The following is a 22,434-nucleotide window of genomic DNA, read 5'->3' as shown; positions in this document are numbered from 1 at the left end:
ATGCTAACACATATATATGGAATCTAAGAGAAAAAAAAAAAGGTCATGAAGAACCTAGGGACAAGATGGGAATAAAGACACAGGCCTACTAGAGAATGGGCTTGAAGATATGGGGAGGGGGAAGGGTAAGCTGTGACAAAGTAAGAAAGTGGCATGGACATATATACACTACCAAACGTAAAATAGATAGCTAGTGGGAAGCAGCTGCATAGCACAGGGAGATCAGCTCGGTGGTTTGTGACCACCTAGAGGGGTGGGATAGGGAGGGTGGGAGGGAGGGAGACGCAAGAGGGAAGAGATATGGGAACATATGTATATGTATAACTGATTCACTTTGTTATAAATCAGAAACTAACACACCATTGTAAAGCAATTATACTCCAATAAAGATGTTAAAAATAAAATAAAGTAAACTTTAGGAGAGGGTGTATTCGCACCTCTCCATTCTTTGATCAAAGAATAAAGTTTTCAAAATAATCCTTAGTTTTAGAGTTCTCTAAAAACAACAACAACAAAATCGAGCAGAATTACATAACCCCCTGCCCCCAAACACCACAGCCTCCTCCATTCCCATGTTGTTGTTGTTTTTTTTCTCAGTATCACAACTGTTTATTTCTTGCTGGTGCTACCTAACAGCTGCAGTGGCTGTAGCTTGGCTGTGGCTGTGTGTTCATTCCAGGGTCCAGGGTGAAAAAGCAGTCCTAATTGTGCACATGCTGTTCTCACACTGTGGGCAGGAAGGGGAGAGGTGACCCGCACACAGCTTTTAAAGTTTCTTCCTGAAAGTCAGCTCTGGTTACTTTACAGATGCCTTTGAAGTCACATGGCCAAGTTCAACATCAAGGAAGAAAGCCAATAATTGGGAAAAATAGAATCTACCACCCTTCCAGAACCCACAACCAAATCAAGCAACGGTCCATCAGGAAAACGTAAAGCGACCATAGGTGTCTGGGGTCACGGGAAATCAGGGGCTTGCACCGAATGAGGTGGGGGAGGAAAGTCAGGGAAACTGTTGCCACGACCTCAGCCCAAGCACCGAGGTGGACGGTCTGGAGCTCGCGGGGTTCCACTGCCGTCCCCAGCCCTGGAGAGTCCTCGCCCGTCTCTCGTCTGCAGCAGAGAAGCAGGTGCTTCACGAAGGCTCCCTGGAGAGCAGCCCTGAAGTTCAAGGCCACACTTCTGGCTGCCTCCGGATTTCTCCTCGGCAAACTCGAACTTCCAGAGGAATTTCTGGAAAATGCGGCTCCCATCTTGTTACGGGCCGAACGCTGGTGTCCGCCCCAAACCCCTAGGTTGAGGTCTTGACCCCACCGTGACGGTACTTGGGGACAGGCCTGCGGGGCTACGAGGCCCAGAGGGCGGGACCCCCAGACGGGAAGGCGGCGGACGCGGTCTCACCTGGAACCAGCCGTAAGATGACAGCGGCCAACCTGACTGAGCGCTTCCCGGCGCCTGGGGGCGCGGCCTCAAGGTCCCCGCCGTCGGGGAGTAGGCGGCGGGCGGGCCCCGAGGCCGCAGCCCCGCGCTTTAGGAGCAGGGACCGCCGGCCGCTCCGCGCTCCCGCCTCCCGCGCCCATGACTGCGGCCCGCGCGGGACACGGCCCATTCCCGTGTATTTTTGAAATCTATCTCCCTCTCCTTTTTTTCTGACGTATTGTAAAGCACATATAGCATTGCTTCACCCGTAAAAGCTTTTTGCCTTCTTTTCCCCCCCAAATATCTCTACAAATAAAGTCCTTTGTTCTAAAATACTCGCAATGCCATGTGCACATCCAACAACATTAACGGTGATGCTGCAGTGTTCTCTCGTGCTCAGTGCGCATGCAGGTTCCAGCTACCTCCTAACCTCCACTCCGCATTTGGTTGGCTAGATTCAGGATGCAGGCCAGGTCCACACATCGAGGTTGGTGGAGTCTGAAATCTCACTGAGTCCTCAGCAGATTCTCCGAGGCGCCCTGTCTCCAGAATTTGGGGTAGGGAAGGAGCAGACAACCCCTAGGCCCCACTCCCAGTCCGTTATGTATCTGAAGTTCCTTTCTGCTCTGGAGAGCCAAGCCGGGAGGGGGGCTGTGGCAGGGGTTGCCCCAGCCCCGACCTTCCCGGGTCTCACGCCTGGTATGCAAGGATCCGCTTGCTCCCTCCAGGGACGTCTCGTTTCTGACCCTGAATCCCGGGAGATTGGATCCTAAAGCAGAGGGCGTGAGCAGGGTAGGTGTCGCAGCAGGCGCCACGGGGTCTCCAATCCCTTCCAGCAATCCACCTCCAGGTCGCTGGTTCCAGCAACTCAAGATCGTCCAAAGGACAGACCAAGAAATGTTGGGGCAAAATAAGTTTTTAAATAAAAATAAATTTCTTTTAGATAATTCAAAGGAAGTATGGATGGAGTTACGCGCACAAGTGGAATCCGGTTAAGTCTAACAATTATTTTGGGTTCAAGGGCTTGTTTGCGCATATACGGTGGTGGGTCCCTTGACATTGTCCCATTTCGGGCCGCGTGTCCGTGCGTCGCGGGATCATCTCGGGCTGGCCCGCCCCGAGTTCTATCAGTGCCTCAGGGCTCCCGGGGGTGGCAGAGCCGCTGTCTGTCCTTCCGTCCGTCGGTCAGTGTGGAGCCTTACCCCTCCCCCCGCCCCAGCTGCTCTCCGGCTGGGGACACGGCGAATTCCGGGCATTCTCAACACGCAGGTCGCCCGAGGGTGCTCCACGTCCCAGCTGACCCCGGGGCCTACCCAGCCCAGTCATTTTGGGTTATCCACAGCCAGTCAACTTTCCAAACGTGGCCGCAGTCTACCAAGCATGGGTGCCCGGCTACCTCTGTTGGTAAAACGTGAGACCCTTAATCTCAGGGTCCTTGGTTCGAACACCAGGTTGGGCGGTTTTTTTGACAGAACCTCTAAGCAATTCCTGGCATTCGGTTTAGGTACAAAATGCACCAAAGGCTAGTCCGACGAACCGGCTCCAGACGCTGCCACATCCGCAGCCTGTCACTTCGCAATGAGTCACCCCGCCCAAGCTCTCATAGGCCTGGTGTCCCCTTCTTACAGTGGGTCCGCGAACCCACTTGATTCCTCAACTTCTTTAACCAAAGGAACCTTAGAAATGGGTCCATCAAAGATTTGAACCTGGCTACCAGAGAAAAGCCACCCACCAGTTTCTCCTTTGGTCTATTTCGTCGACGGAGCGAGCTGCTACTATTATCTCTGCATCTGCAAGACAGCGTGATGTAAAATGCTCAACTTATACTAGGATGTTCCTTTGGGAGTGAGGGGTGTACTGGATTCCAAGTCACAATCGTCTCTCAAACAGGAGTGACCCTACAGGGCAGAGGAGCCCAGACCACTGTGAGGAAGGACGAGGGTGAAAACCAGGGTGGGCATGTCCATATCTAGTGAATGTGACAGCGGTGTTTCCCCGGGACACATCCCAACTACTCTTTAAAAGAGGGGTTCGTCCGGGATTTGAACCCGGGACCTCTCGCACCCTAAGCGAGAATCATACCACTAGACCAACGAGCCACTTTCTGAGGGTCTTTGGCCCTCCTGTTAAGTTCAACGTGGCTCTGTCCTCGCTGGTCTGGACTGTCTCAGTTTTCTCATCCATGGATCGTTTCCCTTTTCCCCACGAATGTCAGGGAAGAATTTGATTCCATGGACAGGAGGGGGATGGGAAGGCTCAGCATTGCCACACTCTGAGACTCCCAAGTCGGCAAGTCCCGATGCGGGTTTTGGAGGGTCCCGCTCCTCTGCTCTCCTCTCCGTCCGTGGAAAACTGAGATGATCAGCTCAGGAGAGCGTCCCCAGGTCCCTCTTCCGTCACCGGGCTAAGGGCTGGGCAGCAGAGTGAAGCTGAGAGCCGGGTTTGGCCCCCCGCCCCCGGCGTCGCGGGCTCCCCGGACACCCCCGGGACCGCCGCCCCCACCCCCACGCCACTCACTGGAAAGACCCGCAGCGGGGTCCCGAGTCTCACACCCCATCCAGCCCAGAGAACCGCCTCCCGGAGCCCCAGACTCGCGTTCCAGTGCAGACAGCAGCTGGGAAGGGGCCCCGGCGAGGGGGTTTACGTAGGGAGCAAAAGGATGAAGGAGGAAGTTGAGGAAACTCAGGGAGCCCTCAGGGGACACTCCCTGCCCCGCGTTGCCGTTGCCACTGCTGTGACCTGAGTCATGGCCCCTCCCTGTCCGCTGAGCACACCCAGACACCAGACTTCAGTGTCCAGGCCCGATCTGGCCACTCGAGTCCAACTGGGATCTGGGTCCGCCACCCCCTGGGCCTGCCACATGATCCATCCTCACAGGCCCCGACCCCACACCAGCTCTGCCAGGAATTCCGTTTCTGCCATAAAATGACCAGAAAAAGCAAACTGGGCTCCTCGGGGATTTGAAGCCAAAGTGAGGGTAAGAATTCCTCCACAGGGACCTTCCTCTGCAGTTCGCACTTCCTGTTCACTGGACAAATGCCCAGCTGGAGGCAGGCCCTAGACTGAGGGCATGGGTAGAGGGGAGCAGACGCCGCCGGGTGCCAAAGGGGGTTAAGGCAGGCCTGAGGGAGGGACACCATTGACACAGAAGAGGACTTTGCAGAGGAACTAACCTGCTGGTGGAGGCAGTAGTGCTTTCCCCTCAAGGAAAGGGGAGTCTTAAAAGGCTCTGGGTGTAGGAGAAGTGCTGGCCAGAGAGCTTAGTTACCCCGTTGACCCCCACCAGGCCTCAGGGGTGGGAGAGGCCTCCCTGGACATCCAAGTGGGGCCCGGGGTTCTGTGCAGGAAACCCACTCGCTCGGGGACTTGAGAGTCAGGAGGCATGAAAGGGGCACCCAGCTTGCACGACCCTGGGCTTAACTGGAGAAACCCAGGCGTTTAGGTCAGAGAAGAGGCCCACCAGCCCCCTGCCCCCTCTGCATGTTCTGGGAAGATCTGGCTCTGCGGCAGCTCGCCTGGCAGGGGCTCTGTGCCATAATCCCCTGGCCCTGGGATCAGGAAGCTCTTCCCAGATTGGGGGACCTGAAATTTCAACCAAAGCCTCAGTCCCTGCCCGTGTCACACATGTCTTTTCTTTTCTGTATTCTGATTCTTTGATGTCTGGAGCCTTGCTGACTCTGGAGGGAATGCCCCTCCCAAGGTTGGCCAATTCTAGGAGATAGTAAACAATTCCTCTGCCAGCAGGCATTTCAGATACAAACCAACCAATCCAGAGTCCACAACCACCTGTTTTATCTGACTCTTACACTCTGGGCCACAACCCATCTGCCAGAATCACCTCAAGGCTGGGAAACAGACAACTAGGGACAGCACCTATGCCCCAGAACTCGCTGAAATTATTCAGACTAACCCATTTAAACCTGTTTTCCCTGCCTCACCTGTTTCACCTTTCGTGAAACCACAATAAAGTCTCTTTTGCCCACATTTTCTTCTCATTCCTTCCGCCTCCTGACTGACTCTGTTGCTTCCCCTGTGCCCCCCTCCCCCCACGTGGAGGCGTGCCCCCTCCTCTTGGAAACTGTGAGTTACAAGCCATCTTCTCAATGGCTGGATCTGTTGGCCTCAGATAATAATAATAAAACCTATGTAAACATTGCCGTTCTTCCAACTTGGAGAAGAGACCCCGTGTCTAGAGCACCGCCCTCTGGACACCTGTGGGGACCCCAGGTCCTTCGCGGTCCCCATGCTCAGTCTCCAATGCGGTTTCCTTCCTTCCCTTGGTCGTGGAAGGCCCTTTTGGCAGCCCCTCAAGTAGGAAAAAGACGTTGAAACGTGGGCTTGTCCGGAATTTGAATTTATGACCCAAAGCAAAAATACACGCCCAGACCAAGTTACATCGTCACCCCAGGTCCAGCGACCGTCTGGCACACAGACCTGGTCTCCCGCGAGCGGAGACAGAAGTGTCTGCCCCTCCCTTCGGGCTCCTTCCCCCAACGCCAGGCCTCCAGGCCAGTCCCGGAGCCCCGAGGACGAAGCCTCCGGCCTGGAAACACCCGCCCCAAGCGGAGCGATGGCCACTTGGCAGCACGGAACTGGGCGCAGCCCGATCGGATCGCGGCAGGCGGGGACCAAGATCCTCTCGCTCAGGACTCCGCAGAGCTCCGGAGTCTTCAGCCCGAAAACTGGGGATGTCTGAAAATAAAAGGGGGGCTCGTCCGGGATTTGAACCCGGGACCTCTCGCACCCAAAGCGAGAATCATACCCCTAGACCAACGAGCCGGCGCCTGAACAATTCCTGACGTCTGTCTTTGGAGGCCTGAGACCGCGGCTCCGCCCTCCGATCCTGGGCCGAGTTCCGGCCGCCAAGCCCGCAGGGACTTGCGCCGGAGGAGGTTTCGGTTTCGATTCCAGAAGGAGAAGAAGAGGTGCAGCGCTGCCGGAACCTCACGGAGAGGGGCCTCCCAAACACTAGGGCCCCAGAGCCGCAGAGCCAGACTCCCCCAGGCCACAAGGGCCACCCAGTCCCCAACAGCTAGAGGAGGGGACAGGTGACCAGGAGGAGGAGGGAGTCCCTGCGGCCCGGGTGAGTGTGAAAGTCTCCCAGGCCAGAAATTTCACCCAACATGGGACACAAATCCAGGACCTTGAGAATGAGACTCTGCCACCTCCCAACCGGCCAGCCCGGGTGAGCCTCGAGCATCTCGGGGTCCCTCTTGGCCTGAGCTCGGCCCCAGAAAACCCTCACAGTTCTGGAACCCTGATGTAGGGGTCAGAACTGGGGTTGGTGCTCACTTCTTCCTGAACGGCGCTGGCTTGTCCCCGAGGCGAGGCCATGGAGCCTTCCTGATTTGCTTCAGGCTACTCGTCCAAAAGAGGGCTGAGAGTTTGATGATGAGAAATCGTCCCTGATTGGAACCCGACACCTCCCACACCCTAAGCGAGGATCACACCGCGATCCTTACTAGTCTCTAGTGATACCCAACCTTGTGCCCTTGCCCCCGACTTTACAGCTCCCCGGAGCTGCTGGGACTACACAGACCCACGGCCGGACAGCAGACAGGAACTTGTTGGGGCTCTCGTCCTCTGCTGAAAGGACCCGAGAATTCAGCACTCCAGTGCCCGGGATGTAGTGTGCACAGGATCCAGGGTTTGTCCCCACCATTTTTAGGACAGTAAAGTTCTGAAGAAATCCAACTAGTTTGTGAGGAGTACTTTTTTCTGCCCTTGCCTGGCTAGCTCAGTTAGTAGAGCATGAGACTCTTAATCTCAGGGTCGTGGGTTTGAGCCCCACATTGGGCGTAACTTTTGCCCTCAGGGCTTGGCGGAGCAACTTGCTTTTGTCTCATTAATATTTTATTATATACGTTTTGGAATTTAAAAGTTGAAACTTACTCCACAGTTCCACATACAGCACACAGAGTGGGTCAGGAGCCCCTCTGAGAGGTTCTTTTTCTAAGAACTTTCTTGAAATTCCCGCAATCGGGGCAAGCGCTTATCAGGCCAAGAATTATCGCTCAAAGTAGGACTCAAACCCATTCAGTCTCAGTTCTACACGTGGAACGAGAGCGACAATAGGAGACTTGGAAATGGATTTTCAGCTAACTCTGGCCCTAAGCAGGGACCTACGTGATGCTCCATGTGTATCTGGGGGTGTTCCCCACCCAGGACCCTCGCCTCCCCCAACCCTGTGTGTCCCCACCTGCATTTGCTGCAGCTTTCCTCCCTCCTGAGACAGAGATGTGGCAGGGAAGGGAGCCCCTCATCTGGACGTTATTCCTGTCCCAGCCCCTCTCCCCTTTCTAAAGTAGAAAGAAAGTTGGAAATCGTGGGCTACTCCAAGTAGAGGTTGGGTGTCCCTCTCCTCGAGAGGCAGCAGTGAGGGAAATGTGAGTTCCTTTCTTGGGGTGGGGTACGGGAGCCAGAAGGGTTAGCAACACCGGCCCTGAGGCTCTCATGATGTCGGGTCATCTGGGTATCCAGGTTTCCATGGTGGGGGCCAGCGGGGGGCAGGAGAGGGCTTGGCAATGGGGAGGTGCCTGCCAGGCTGTGTCCCTCTTGGTGCCTGGATTGGGGCACCCTACTCGTCGTAAAGCGAGAGAGACTATATTCATCAGAGTTCTGTTGTAGTCTGTTTTTCTGGAGAACTCAGAGAGAGAGAGAGAGAGAGAACGAGAGGAAGGGGAAAGTGAGGGAGAGATTGTGATTGATTGTAAAAATTGGCTCACACGGTTGTGGGGATCCCAAAGTGAAATGTGCGGGGTGGGTATTCCATCAAGAGTCCATGTTGCAGTCTGGAGTCAGAAGGCAGTCCAAGGCAAAATTCTTTCCTCTTGGGGGTAATCTTAGTCTTCTCTCTTAAGACCTTCAACTGACTGGGAGAAGCCCACCCACATTATGGGAAGATAATTTGCTTTACTCAACTCTACTGATTTAAATGTTAGTCACATCTAAAAAATACCTTCACAGCAACATCTAGACTGGTGTTTGACCAAACATCTGGGCACCATAGCCTGGCCAAATTCACACACAAAATTACCCATCACAGGGTCCTGTCAAAGTGCTGGGCTTCCTTCCAGACTTGTGGTTGCCAAGGGGGAGGAGGGTAGGGAAGGGATCGATTGGGAGTTTGAGGTTAGCCAATGCAAACTATTATATATAGACTGGATAAACAACAAGGTCCTACTGTACAGCACAGGGAACTATATTCAATAGTCTGTGATAAACCATAATGGAAAAGAATTTTTAAAAGAATGTATATATATATGTATGTATAACTGAATCGCTTTGCTGTACAGCAGAAACTAACACAACATTGTAAATCAAGGATACTTCAATTTTTAAAAAAGTGCTGGGCTTCCTTTAATAATAGGAGAGACAAGGTACAAAAGCTTACCTTCTACTTCGAATGTGTCCCAGTAGGCACCAGACCAGAAAACAGTACCTCCGAAGCTTCTCAGAGATGCTGATGCGTCCCCTCAACCATGCAAGTCTCATTGCCTTGGTGAATAGCATTTCCTGCGGGCACCGCCAAGATCCATAGTCAGCTGGTGGGTCTCGTTCCATTGCAGCATGCCGTAGAGCCATGTTGGCGCACCAGTATCTCTGTCCCTTCTGATTCCTTCCTTCACAGTTTGCCATGGCATTTCTGGCAATTCTACTTCATTTAATGTAGGCCATTGCTTTTTCCATCCTTCCAAGAGCCATGCCAGCTGAGTATCACAACCAGTTTGAGGGACCATGCCAGGCGTTAAGTTCTGTGTCATGGAAGGGTGTCCCATATGATAATCTCTCCTTTTTCCAGCTTTTTATTCTCCTCACCCAGATGCAGGACCGTCAGGATCCACTCCAGGCAGACTCTCCAGGTCACCGCTGACACGTCATCCAGATCCTACAGAAGCAGTCCCAGTACTTTCCCAGTTGAGTCATGCTGGGATGTGACCCTAGTATTTGGTATGGTGGCCTGGAGGGGAAGTTGGAGCAGGTCTGAAGTGACCAAATGTTTTGTAAAATACCTGCCTCATTTGAGGTTCCTCCTAGTCTCCGGGCAAGGGGGTGGAGGCCTGGGCCCCCACAGCAGGCCCCGAGAGTTCAAGGCTCTCAGTGCAGCTACCCAGATATATCCATTCCAAGTTTGATGGCCCCGAGAGTTCAAGGTTCTCAATGCAGCTACCCAGATATCCCCATTGCAAGTTTGAGGGTCCCATTTCTTCCCTATCAGCACCCTGACATTGGCCCAGGAAATTTGCTGAGACTGAGAATTCAAGTCTGCCTCAAGGCCTGCTCCTGAGCCTGGCCTTCAGCTTTATCGGCCCTTCAGCTGTAGGAGATGTAGGTTGCTTTCAATGCTGCCAGAGCAGCCTCTGATGTTCACACTGCCTTGAATTGGTGATTAGTCCACCCGAGGCTGTCATTCTCCGGTTTCAATGCATTAAAGACATTGAAACATTTTTGTTTCAATGCGTCAACACATAATTCCACAATGCTTACAATGATCACATTTCCACTGTATCTCCAAAATGCCAGAGACATGGGGTGAGCTCCCTCCCATACAGCCATCCCAGTTCAACAGGGACAAAAGGCTTAATAATTGCATGGCTCCAGCATACCCGGGTCTCTCAGAAGTCTACCTACCACCAGTGATGTTCTCCTTGGTGCCAGGCAGCCAGAAGGTGATTCAACCTTGGAATCTTGTAACCGAGCAGGACCCTATGGGGCCTTCCAGGGACAGATCCCCCTATGTCCTCTGCCTGCCTCTCGTCTGTAGAAAAGTTTAGCCTCCTAGGCCTTCCCCAAGTTCCAAAGAATAAATTTAATCAGAGAAGTGAGAAAATGCAGAAAGAAAGGAAAACAGTCAAGCAAGACAGTAGTTTAGCCGTTAAACAAAATCAAGCACATTTAGTTCCTCTTCAAGGGCTGTAGATAATATTCTGAGCTGTTTTGCAGAGCCTGAAACCCTCACCAGGTGGAAGAAGTTAACTGTAGATTGCCCAAAAGCACGTAGACCCCAGACCGGTTGGAGCCAGAAGGTTGATGATGTTGACTCCCGATTACCTCACCACCAACCAATCAGAAGAATGTCCATGAGCTGATCACACACCCCACAACACACACCCCTCACCTTGTCTTTAAAAACCTTTCCCTGAAAGCCATCTGGGGAGTTCGGGGTTTTTGAGCGCTAGCTTACTGGACTCCTTGCGCAGTGCCTGCAATAAACGCTGCACTTTCCTTCACCACCACCCGGTGTCAGTAGATTGGCTTTATTGCACAAAGCTGAGCAGACCCAAGTTTGGTTCGGTAACAGTTTCATTCTCAGAGTCTGTTTCCAACTATTTTAGGACAAGTTTCCAGGGATTTTTGTGTAATCAGTTCATGAAGGGAACACTCTGAGGCGGCATCTGTAAGGAAGAGGGAGGGGGCAGCAGGATAGACACGTGGGCCAGTATTTAAACTTTTATCCCTCAGCTTCAAACTCACCGTCTAGACCCTGCTTAGTGACACAGTAAGTCCTCTACATACGAACGAGTTCTATTCGGAGAGCACGTTCATAAGTCCAATTTGTTCCTAAGTCCAACAAAGTTAGCCTAGGTACCCAACTAATACAATCGGCTATATAGTACTGCACTGTAATAGGTTTATAATACTTTTTGCACAAATAATACATAAAAAACACTCACACAAAATAAAGAAAACATTTTTAATCTTACAGTACAGTACCTTGAAAAGTACAGTAGTACCAGCTACATCACCGCTGTTTTTACGCTTGCTTCCGAACATCCTGGGCTTGAAATAAAGACACTGTACTACTGTCCTCTATACAGTACTGTACAGTAAAGTACACAAAAGCATAACCACTTGTATAGGATGCACGCATGTGACAATATACGCCAGACACGTGAACTAACTTACGTGATTAGACATGCGAACTCACATTCGCATCTTTGAAAGTACGCAACTTGAAGGTTCGTATGTGGGGGACTGACTGTACTGCGCTTTGCCAGCGGATCTGTGTCATATTTTGCCGATAGGAGGCACTCGAGAGGCTGAAAGGCTGGAGGAGGAAGAAGGGACTCTACTTCCTGTTTGTTTCCCATTCCTACTGCCACCCACCCCACCCAGCCTCACTTTTTTATTCCTGCAATAGAAGTTCTTTCCAGAAATGGCAGCTGAATCCAGTTTGAAGTTTTCCCAGCACTCACAGAACCACCCTCATCATGGCTCATGAGAGACACCCGCGCAAGCTGACTGAGGTCCCCTCCTCAGGCGTCTGGGGACGCCAGTCCCAGGGGACCCTCCTCTGAGCTCAGCTGAACTGCTCCTCTTTTCCAGAGATTGGTTTTTAAGCTCCACAATTTCTCTCCAAGCTTCTAACTTTTAATAATCCCAACCTCTTCCCGTGGTCCTCCAGCCCCATGGGTGGTAGCTGCCTTCTCACGGTTCCCCTTCTGCCTTCTCAACTGCCTCCTTAACAATGCTCTTTACATAGTTACCAGTTTTCATTAGTCTTACAATAACAAATAGGTTTTCTTACCCTCCCCCAGCTTTATTGAGGTATAATTGACAAATAAAAATCATATATATTGAAGGTGTATAACGTGAGGATTTGATATATCTTACCTTGTGAAATGATTACCACAATCAAGCTAATTAACACATCCATCACTTCACAAAGTTACCTTCTGTGTGTGCGTGTGTGTTGAGAACACTTAAGATCTACTCTTAGCAATTTGAAGTTTACGGTATTATTAACTATAATCACCATGCTGTACATTAGATCCCCACAACTTATTCGTCTTATAATTAAAAGCTTGTATCCTTGTACCAACCTCTCCCCATTACCCCCACCCCGCAACGGATGGGTTTTTTGACTGCTGCGTGGACCCTGGTTTGGTAATGAATTTGGGCTTGAGCTCCTTGCCAATGGGAAATGGCATACTGGTGACTCGTGGCATGCAAGGGCATCGTTATCAAGCCGCCTATCACCTGGTTGATTATGATGAAGTGCCAACTGAAGCAAGTGCCATGGGGGACCACTTGGCTGCTGCACTTGACTCTTATGGCAGTAAAGGTGACTACAAGGACTGTGGCATGGAAAGGATTCTCCTGGGTGCATCCAGTTGCTTAAAGAAAGAAAATGACAAGATCAGGCCTTTAAATTTTCAGCCTAAGTCATGTTCAGAGATCCAGGGACGTTTTCTGGCAGCCATAAAATAATCGTATAGCTGCAGGGCTGACATTGCTGAAAATCAAACACATAATCGAATGAAGTATGTTGCGGAATGACAATGTAAGTTGAGTTCATAGCCTTGGGAGATCTTTCATGTGGAAGAAATGGCATTGATTATGAAGGAGTGGAGCCGAAGCCTGGGGACATCTAGGTGGGCTCAGACCTAGTTGAGAATCTTGAACCCCTGAGTCATTTGGAGCCTCCCTTGCCAGTGAAAGCAGCCTGTCCTCTGATATCTGAGAAGAGTAGCCTTCCTGTGTTTGAATATCCTATAATAATCTCACCTGGAGCATGACAGGTGAGACAGGGGATGACAGTTCTCCTCAAAGCCCACACCAGCCAGCCTTGTTACCCCCTAACACTGGTTGCCCTATAACTACAATCAGATCAGCATGCTCTAGGAGAAGGACAAAGGCTGGCCTGGGAGGAAATCATTCATATGCCAAAAGAATTGCAAATTTTGCTCATTTATGCCAGCAGAGAACTAGGGAATGTGTGTGGGAATGGACCCAAGGATGTTAGAATAAGGAGGATGGGATATGATTTTTGCAACTGGTGACATTATTGCTCTGGGTGCACTTCCCAGCAAGCCTGTATCTAACGTGTTATCTTGCGCAGCTGAATGTGGCTCTGCCAGTTTCCTTAGTCGGTTGGCTAAGCATGGAACTCAATGGTGGCCTATGTTTACGGAGATTAAGATTCAAGAATGTTCCTGGCATCATGTAGAGAAAGGAATCCGAAGACTCTGTGAGACAGAAATGCTGGACTGGGTCTATCATACATGAAAAGCACACCCACCACCCCACTGAGAGGGCCCCAGGGACATTCCCTTCCATAAGGCACTGAGAAACATTGGTGAGGGAAGCACCAGCAGCAGCCTTGGATAGCTCTGTGGTCGCTGTTCTCTGCAGGCCACATATGATGGTGGGAGATGCTGCATTGAGATGAGGTTCCTGGTTTGAGTAGGGATGATGGGACCTCAGGTGCTTGGGAAAGCAGAAGTAAGGCCAGAGCTGGAGGAACAGAAGAGTCCCACCCATGGTTTTTAAAAGTAAAAGAGAACTATGTGTATATATGACAAAGCCTCAGCCTCACCTCCTCTTTGGGCATGTGGTAAAGGAGGCTTCTGATTTTACTCCACCATGTCCTGCAGTTTGGGAGATTTTTACCTTGAGGATGAAGGCATGGATTAAAAAAAGAGAAAACTTTATTATGGAAGTATTCTGAAAACGCGCACATCTTTATCGGAAAAGTAAGCCTTGCCCAACTTCGCTTTAGGGTGGCGTCTGGCTAAACCCCAGGGCTCCTTAATTTCCCACTCGGGTAAGTAGATAGCTGGCTTTATTTCATTTTTCCTCCGGCAGAAAGTTTAAAATGCTACCCCTGTACCCCGAGTGGGACTCGAACCCACAATCCCTGGCTTAGGAGGCCAATGCCTTATCCATTAGGCCACCGGGGCTGATGAGAAGTACCTTACAAGAGTCTTAAACCAGTCTTTCTTTCACCTCCCCGTGGTTCCTGCACATTACGCCCAGCCTCCCGGCTCCAGTTCGGCGGGTCCTTGGTCCCCTTGACGTCCGTATTCGGCGGGTGCATCCTCTTAGATCCCGCAGGTTCCCGAGCATCCTGGGGCTCGGGAGAGATCGCGCCCGCGCGGATGGAGCTGAGGTACGATCCTCGCTTAGGATGTAGGAAGTCTGCGGATCAAGTCCCGGATGAGCCCTTTCCCCCTCTTTTTAGGAGAATCCGAGTCCTGGGATAATTAACATCAAGAAGGCGTTCGCTATGCAAAATGTGGGAGCGGACGGGAGAGAGGGAACAGCCGGGCGCTTGGGAAAAGTGTCGGTCCCTATCTTCACCCTCCTCCCTACGTTGCCCTTTAGCCCAAAAGTGTTTCCTGGTCCCAAGTCTGTGCAGTTTTTAGCAGAGCCCAATGGCCTTAGGTCTTTGTCCTAAGGATGCTCCGTTATGGCTCTGTATCTGCCCGGCCAGCTCAGTTGGTAGAGCGTGAAACTGTAGCATCAGAGGACCCAGCGTTTACTTTCCCACCAGAAGATGGGTATTCTTTGCCATCTCTAAAGTATTTGTCTTACTGTGGCTACCAGAGGCGGGGTGGAGGGAGGCGTGGGGGGAATTAGATGAAGGTAGTCAAAAGGTACAAACTTCCAGTTATAAGTAAGTACTAGAGGTGTAGTGTTCAACGTGATAAAGAGAATTAACATTGCTGTACGTTATAAGAAGAGTTAATCCTAAGAGTTAAGACAGTAAATCCTATGAGTTCTCATCACAGGATGATGGATGGTCACTAAACCTGTGATAACCATTTCATGATGTATGTAAGTCGAATCATTATGCTGTACACCTTAAACTTATACAGTGCTGTATGCCAATTATATCTCAATAAAAGTAGGGAAAATAATAAAAATGTTTACCTTAATGAAGTTTCTCTTTTTATTTATAAGCCCTTAGTAAACCACTGAGACATCACAAAAACGATAAAGGAGATGGTGACACTCCTCATGACCCCAAGGTCACCTGTGCCCACTGTAGGGGTACACGCTCAGCTGCCATTCCCCCAGCGTTTTCCTTGGTGGGAGGAGGTCCCTTCACTTTGGTCATTCCGCTTAGCCAGAATCCCTTAGTAAGAACTCGGTTCCGCAGGTAGAGTCGTTTTTTCCAGGTAAAATGATGACTCAATCCTGGGCATATTCTTTACATTTAAATTTTTAAAAATACATTCACACTAATCATTTAAGGGTATACTCTCACTGCAAGAAATCGAAATAATCTATTAATTTCTTTTTACATTTTTTATTGTGGTAAAATATATGCGTAAGGTTAAATTTGCCATTTTAACCATTTTTAACTGTACAATTTACTGACATCAGTTACATTTACAATATTGTGCAAGCATCATTACTATCTGTTTCCAAAACTTCTTCATCACAATAATCTATTATACTTTTAAATGCCCCTGTCCACTGACCCCTTGGGGGTGACCTACCCGTGCAAAAGTTCAACCCCTCATCTGTCGCAGTTCTCGTCGTCTGAACTATATTCATGCGGCCAGTCCCGTGTGGGCTCCCGGCACTCATGGCCGGTGGACTTCAGAGTCAGCATTCCGCCTGGATCTGACCACTGTAGGTCCTCACAGCGCCCTCGGGGTCTCCCAGGCGACCCGAGCTACGCAGCTGCAGGTTCAGGGTTAAGTCCGAGGGGCTGACACAGCCCGAGGATCCTAGGCCCGCGTAGGGAGCAGTCTGGAGAGAGGGAAAATGTTTTTTTTTTTTCTCCTTTACGTGGGGTAGAAAAAGCAACCTCTGCAACGACCACGAAGGGACTCGAACCCTCAATCTTCTGATCCGGAATCAGACGCCTTATCCATTAGGCCACGCGGCCTTGCGCTCGGTTGTCTTCCAGCTTTTCTCATAAAGCTTTCTCAGACGACTGCTCCGTATGCCCTAATGCGCATGCTCACACTGGCAAGGAGCCCCGCCCCTCGGGCTCGGTGTGAGCGGGGCTCCAAGCTGTGCGACTGAGCGCTACTGAGCACAGCCCAAGTGAGGGTTCGATCCTGGGTGAGGCTGCCCAAGCCCCTCCTGCCCCGAGAGGCTCCTGATCTCTTCTCCCACGTGCCCCCGGCCCACGGTGGGTCAGGAGTTGCCCTCTGCTTCCCCAGCCCCTTTGCTTTCCCTATCAGCACCGCTAAACCTGCCATGCTCTGTTCCAGTCTTGTGGCCCCAGAATGGACTCGGACTGCTGTATAGGCAGAGGCCCTGTCCGTGGCCCCAGCGTGGTGTGCAGGCGGGGTGCGCGTGCTGGGAGGATGGTGTGGACCCCGCGCTGCCCTTTCCCAGGACATCCAGCTCAGCCTAGCCCATGTTGGGTTTCTTAGAGCCGGAGGCTGCCCTGGCGCCTCCCCTGCTCCCCCTCCTCACCCAGTGGGCCCAGCCTCTGAAGTGCCAGGCACTCCGCATACATTATCTCACTTAGTGTAACAGCTTCCTGCGTGCAGGCGCTATTCACGTGTACAGCGATCATCATGTTTATTCCATGGCGGCTGAGCTTCCCGTGCTATCGCGCCGTTTTTAGATGAGGAAACCGAGGAGCGGATGGGGTCAGGGGTGGCGTTGGTGTGTGGCCACCCACGGTCAGCACCCCCTTGGTAGCCGCGGGCTCAGTCAGGCCTGCAGGCAGAGCCGGTGCCTCAACGAGCTGCAGATCTCCAGACAGGCCTTGCGGCGCTCATCACAGTCGGGACCCAGCACGTCTAGCTTGCACACCTGCCAACTGACCTGTGCCGACCACACTCAGCCTGTGCCCAGGACTACTGGGTCCCCCAGCGCCCAGCCTGGCACCCAGTGTATTGTAAGGCCTAAAGTTTCAAGTGTTGCCTTCACATCTTTGGGTCTCACAGCCCCGTTGGTTTCCCCTGCTCTTGTCAGCTGTACCCCTCCACCCAGCAGGGAAGGCCCCCCCCATCCCGCTAGTTCCCCCACCAGCCAGACCAGCCACACTCCACCCCAGTTCTCATCCTGAGGGGCTTCAGTTCCCTGCCAGCCTGTGAAATTATTCAAACTAGTACCCCACCCCATTACTACAAAGCCTGCGTCTACAGCCCCTGCTGGTTCCCTATGCTCCCCAGGCAAACACTGAGTGGTCTGAATGGCCTGAGGTGTCCTCCTCCTCCAGCTGTGAGTATATGTGGTTAATAACTGCTGTCCGTCTCACTGTCCAGGGCCGGGTGTTGTGTGTGTAACCATCTCATACTATTGAGTGTATCCCTCCCTCTGCAATGGGGTGAATAGGAGGTGATCAGAACACCAGGGCTGAGAAGAAGGATGAATCCAGCTCCTCTCCCCAGGCGACCCCCCCACCCCCAACTCACCTCAGTCATCAGCTCCAGGAGGTCTCCCCTGGGGTCAGCTCTGAGGACCTCCACCAGTGTCTGGATAAAGTCTGAGCCCTTCTCATCCCGAAAGGCTACACAGCCCAGGCCAGGGGACCAGGGCCAGAGTGTCAGACTCAGGCCCCTGCCAGCTGCCTTCCAATCCCCAGGGGCCTATTGTTGGTGGAAGTGGGGGCAAGCACACAGGACCCCAGCAGTCAGGCAAGAGAATGGGGCAGGGAGCAGGAACTTCTCACTTCTGGATCAAGTTGTTGCTCAATGTTTGTGTAGTGATTATACAATGGATTCAATATCGAAGAAACATTTACTGTGAACCCACTACGTGCCAGGCACTGGCCAGGGCCCTGAGGCAGACAGAACTGTCCTGCCCTCATGGAACTTATAGCCTAGAGGAAAGGATGCAGGTACGGTGCTTAGCAGAGCCAGCCCTCAATATGTGCTCACCATTGTTACTATTATCATAAATAATATACATGGAAGGAAGACGGCTTAACTGCAACAAGGCTGGTGCCCCTGCACCCCAACAGCCAAGCCCCAGATGCCCCTAAAGCCACTTCAGATCTCTAGCCAGGGGGCTAGGCCCTGTGTAATGGGCTTTGTGAAGACCTATCCCCTTACCTTCAGTGGCTGCGTAGACCATCAAGATGTCTGCTTGGTTAGGGCTCCCTGGAGTGGGGCCCCTGGAGAAGCTGCCTGCAAGAGGGACCAATGCCTTTTACCCAGCGTCCTGGGACTCCACCAGCCCCAAGGGTCTCCTCCAGTCTTGCTCAAGGGCACACAGGGTAGTAGAAAGAGTGCAGAGCAGGAAAGACAGATCAAGTTTCAAATCTCAGCCCTGCTGCTTCTTACCAGCTGTGTGACCTCGGAAAAGCTATTCCACCTTCCTGTCTCCAGGGTTGTTTCGGGCTCAAGTAGGGGAAGAAACTCTCGATTTTCAAAGGCCTTTGCCATTTAAGGTTTTCCTTCCCATCTTCTTGGCGAAGAGAGGAAGGAGGTGGCAGCAGGATCCCAGCTCAGAGCCCCGGAAGTGCTCTCCAGACAGCTCCCCCCACCAGCCCCGCTCAAGCCCAGGCTCCCTGAGGTAGGTAGACCCACCTAGCATATCAGCATAGATGTGGAGGACATCGGTCGGGGAGGGGGTGGCTGGTGGTGCCCGCAGCCAGAGCCACAACCAGGGGAGAGTTTGCGTCCCACGCCAGCGTCCCTGTGCCCTGCGGAAGGAGGGAACAGTCAGGTCCTTTCACTCAGGAGACACCTGGAGGTGCTTCCAGGGCTCTAGCCCCCAGCCCCCAGAGCTCCTGGGCAGGCTGCCAGGCTGGAAACATTCAGAGCACCGAATGACAGGTGCTGAGGGTGAAGTGCTCAAGTTCATGGACATGACCCCTAGGAGATGCTGGGAGAGCGGGTGGGGAAAGGGCAGGGCTCACTCAGGCTTCTTGGAGGAGGTGGACAGCAAGTCCTGGGAGGCTGAGGGCTGGGTGAGGAGAGCCAGGGCTGCAGGAGGTGGGCTGGAGGGCAGGACCTGGCCAAGCCTCCAGGGCGGGCCCCAGGCCCTGCTCACCCCACGGCAAACCTGAAGCAGGAAGATCTTGGGGCGGCCCCACAGGGCCCTACAGCAGCTCAGCTCCTGCACCAGCGCCTCTGGCTGCACCTCTTACCTATCAGCCCCCAGTAGCTGTCGCTGAGGCCCCCCGTGGGCCATCAAGGCCACAAGGGCACAGCTCACAGGGCCCCTGCAGGCATCCAGCCACTCCCAGAAATGGGCCATCTCCTCCTGGAAAGCCTGGGGTTGAGGATGAGATCAGGCCTTGGCCACAGTCATGGCCTCCCTAGCATCTGGTGGCCCTCTCTCTGGGTGGTTTCTCTAACCCCCTGCCACACTACCTCCCACCTCCTTCCAGCCTCAGGCCTGGGGAGCAAATCCTTTTACTTTCTTTCTTTCTTTTTTTTAAATTAAAAAAAATTTTTTTTTGGCCGTGCCACGTGGCATGTGGGATCCTAGTTCCCTGACCAGGTTTCAAACCCGTGCTACCTGTATTAGCAGGCAGATTCTTAACCAGTGGGCCACCAGGGAAGTCCCACAAGTTCTTTTTCTAACCCCCCTGTTGTGTGGCCTCATTGGAGGTGACGTGGGTCCAGCCTCCTGCAGCTGGTTCTCTGGCCCCCGTGGAGAAGCTGCACCAAAAAGTTAAGAGCTGTGAGAGGAGGGCAGTGAGCTGACAGGTGTCTGGGAAGGAACCTGAGACCCTCCCAGGAAAAGCCTGAGGGTCCAGCCAGGGCCTTGAGCAGGGGAGAGGAGAAATGGCCAGTGTGGGGGGCTTCAGGATCCCTGGAGACTGTGCTTCCAGAGGCAGGGAAGTGGGTTCTGGATGCGTGCAGCAGGGAGGATGGAGGCTAGACTTGGGGGTGCACTTCCTGCCCACGATTGGTAAGAGGCTAAGGAGAGAGTTCCCAGGGTCCTGGTGGGGGATGCGCTTCCTCAGAGCACCACCGGAAGTTCTGGGCTTCCCCTCACCTGGGCTGTAGGGTCTGTCTTCAGGGTGGTCTTGAAGCCCAGAGCCTGGCACAGGCCCCCAGCGCCTCCACGTCGTGCTGGGCCCCAGGCCAGTCCTGGATCACGGCCATGAGGGGGGCGCCCCTGGCCCCAGACAGGTCATACTGAGCGCTGGGGCTGGGTTTTGGCTACAGACGGGATTAAGGTGGATTCAAAGTGGTCTGAGGACCTCCCAGCTCCTCGCCTCCCCGCCTCAGGTCTCCCGAGCCTCTCTCCCAATCGAAACTGTTGCCCCAAAAAAGCAAACATGTATTAAAAAATAAAATAAACCATGATAAATGTCAAAAAAAAAAGAAACTGCTGCCACATGGTTGGACCCCAGCCCTGTCCCCCTCATCTCGGGCCCCCAGAGCTCCACGTCCCCTAGGCACAGTGCCCCCTTCAAGGAGCTCCCAAAGACTGGGCAGTAGGTAGCCCCTGAGGACTCTTCAGCTGTCCAGCAGAAGACCTGGTGGGGGGTAGGGCCCGAGGACTCTTCAGGCAGCCGCTCCATGCGGGCGCTGTTATGGGGGAGCAGGACCCTGGCTCCAGGGAACAGCTTGGCCAGGCTCCTGGCTACCACAGTCTCTTTGGTAAGAGACTGGTTTGACGCAGGTGGGGGCGTGTTAGAGACCCTAAACAGACCCTAACTCTGCCAGACACTAACCCTGCCAGAATGGAGGGAGGAGGAGACAGACGAAAGAAAGGGAGGGCCCGAGGGGGGTCCTAGTTCAGGCTGAACGTCACAGGATTCCCAGGACGTGGATGGCCTCAGGTAGACAGTGGCTGCACCATTAGCCATGCTGCTCCCCGGGGCCCAGGGATCAGCGTGCACAGAGATGGGGCGCTCCCAGAGCGGGTCAGGGCCTGTCCGGGAAGGCTCGCAGGGTGGGCACCACCTGGGGAGGCCGGGGAGAACTGTGGAGCAGAGCTGGGGCCCATTCTCACCTCCAGTGACCACCCAACTGCCCACTGAGAGCTTTGGGCCTCGGGACCAGACCTGAATCATCCCCAAACCTGGACCCCAGGGACCCACAGTCTGACGAGACAGTCACTGCCAGGTAAGTGTGAACAGGGGTGGATGGGAATACAAGTGTCACCCCAGGGATGGTGAGGGGCACGGCTGACGCCTGGAAGGGTCTGTGTGAGGCTAGGTCGAGAGGGAGGGATGCCAAGCAGAAGGAGCAGCCTGGGCAAAGGCACGGAGCTGAGAAGATTCTGCAACGTGTGGGGTACCCTGAGTGGGTTGTGAGGACGGGCGTGGGTGGGGGTGGGAGGCGAGGCTTTGAAGCTGACACCCATTGCAGACAACACGGCCTTATGTTGTGGAATGAATGGGTGGGGGTAATGGGTTCAGGACAACACAGCAGAGCCACAGCCCCCCTCCTGGACGCCCCTTGTGGGCCTTCACCTCGTCAGCAGCTGCAGCAGCAACCAGTGCCTTGGCCTCTCCCTGAGTCCCGTCCTATCACCTCTGTTTATGAGCTGAGCTGGACCCTGTCCCCTGCCCTGGAACCCTGTGTTCTGGACCCTACGACCCCAGGCCCTGCTCTGTTCCCTGGCTCCAGCGGGCTGCTTCCTGGCTGGCACTAACACGCCCCCACCTGCACCAGGAGCCTGTGTCCAATCCTATTCTTAGCTCCTGGCCCACCTGCTATCTGATCTCGTTACACCCCAGTGTCTCCCTTCTGAGCCAGCCACCAGCACCAAAAGAATTTGTGCACGGCTCCCGCCACCCATCACCCCTACTCATTCAGGGCACCCACACGCGTGTGTGCGCATGCGCACACACACAGAGCAACTGCCAGCCCGAAGGCATGGGGAGCAGTGAAGGGCGTCACCCCAGAGGTACAAACCCCGGGCTGGACTCAGCTGTCCAGTGAGACCCCGGCGGCTTCATCTGGGAAATGGGGTCTGTCCAGTGACCTCAGGATGAAGCCCGGGTTAAATGGGGGGCAGAGAGGCTGGCACACACACACTGCGGGACAAAACATCTTGTCTCAGCCCGCCCCCACCGCCTCTCAGGTGGCCCCTGAGGCCACCACCTGGTGAATCAGAAAGGACTCGGTGGGGTAGAAGGTGCTCTCAGCACGTGCCCACCAGCTCCACGGGGCCCAGCCTGGGGACAGGGAGGGGAGGGTCAGATGTGAAGGGCTGGGTGGGGATGGGGCATGGCCCATTTTGACTCAGCAGCACTCTCTCCCTAAGGGATTTGAGCACAGGGTCCAGCTTAGCGCTCCAGATCCTCCACGGGCAGCACGAGCCACCACCCTGACCAGTCACGGACTCTGAGCCTGGTTCCTCATTTCATCAAAGGGAGAGAGGGAGTGGCCTCGTTAAGACCCCACTCCC

The 22,434-nt window shown here is 53.4% G+C and overlaps 1 protein-coding gene and 5 non-coding genes across 6 annotated transcripts; 1 reads left to right on the top strand and 5 right to left on the bottom strand.

Annotated features, from left to right (window-relative positions):
• Window positions 1–3,443: 3,443 nt before the first annotated feature.
• On the bottom strand, window positions 3,444–3,515 carry TRNAP-AGG. The gene has a single exon. It is a non-coding gene; the product is annotated as a tRNA-Pro (tRNA).
• A 2,608-nt stretch (window positions 3,516–6,123) lies between these two features.
• TRNAP-UGG lies at window positions 6,124–6,195 on the bottom strand. Its single transcript has one exon. It is a non-coding gene; the product is annotated as a tRNA-Pro (tRNA).
• A 947-nt stretch (window positions 6,196–7,142) lies between these two features.
• On the top strand, window positions 7,143–7,215 carry TRNAK-CUU. The gene has a single exon. It is a non-coding gene; the product is annotated as a tRNA-Lys (tRNA).
• A 6,811-nt stretch (window positions 7,216–14,026) lies between these two features.
• On the bottom strand, window positions 14,027–14,099 carry TRNAR-CCU. The gene has a single exon. It is a non-coding gene; the product is annotated as a tRNA-Arg (tRNA).
• A 1,867-nt stretch (window positions 14,100–15,966) lies between these two features.
• On the bottom strand, window positions 15,967–16,039 carry TRNAR-CCG. Its single transcript has one exon. It is a non-coding gene; the product is annotated as a tRNA-Arg (tRNA).
• Window positions 16,040–16,821: 782 nt separating this feature from the next.
• On the bottom strand, window positions 16,822–19,251 carry LOC118882046 (putative caspase-16). The gene is given in 5 exon segments (XM_036827568.1): window positions 16,822–16,935; window positions 17,529–17,623; window positions 18,156–18,242; window positions 18,645–18,753; window positions 19,102–19,251. Coding segments are annotated over 5 exon segments (555 nt in total).
• Between the last annotated feature and the right edge of the window lie 3,183 nt (window positions 19,252–22,434).

Source organism: Balaenoptera musculus, chromosome 15 (genome assembly GCF_009873245.2).
Source record: "Balaenoptera musculus isolate JJ_BM4_2016_0621 chromosome 15, mBalMus1.pri.v3, whole genome shotgun sequence".
In the NCBI taxonomy this organism is placed as follows: domain Eukaryota; kingdom Metazoa; phylum Chordata; class Mammalia; order Artiodactyla; family Balaenopteridae; genus Balaenoptera; species Balaenoptera musculus.
The sequence above is the reverse complement of the archived record's forward strand: the minus strand, read 5'-3'. Positions and strand labels throughout refer to the sequence as shown.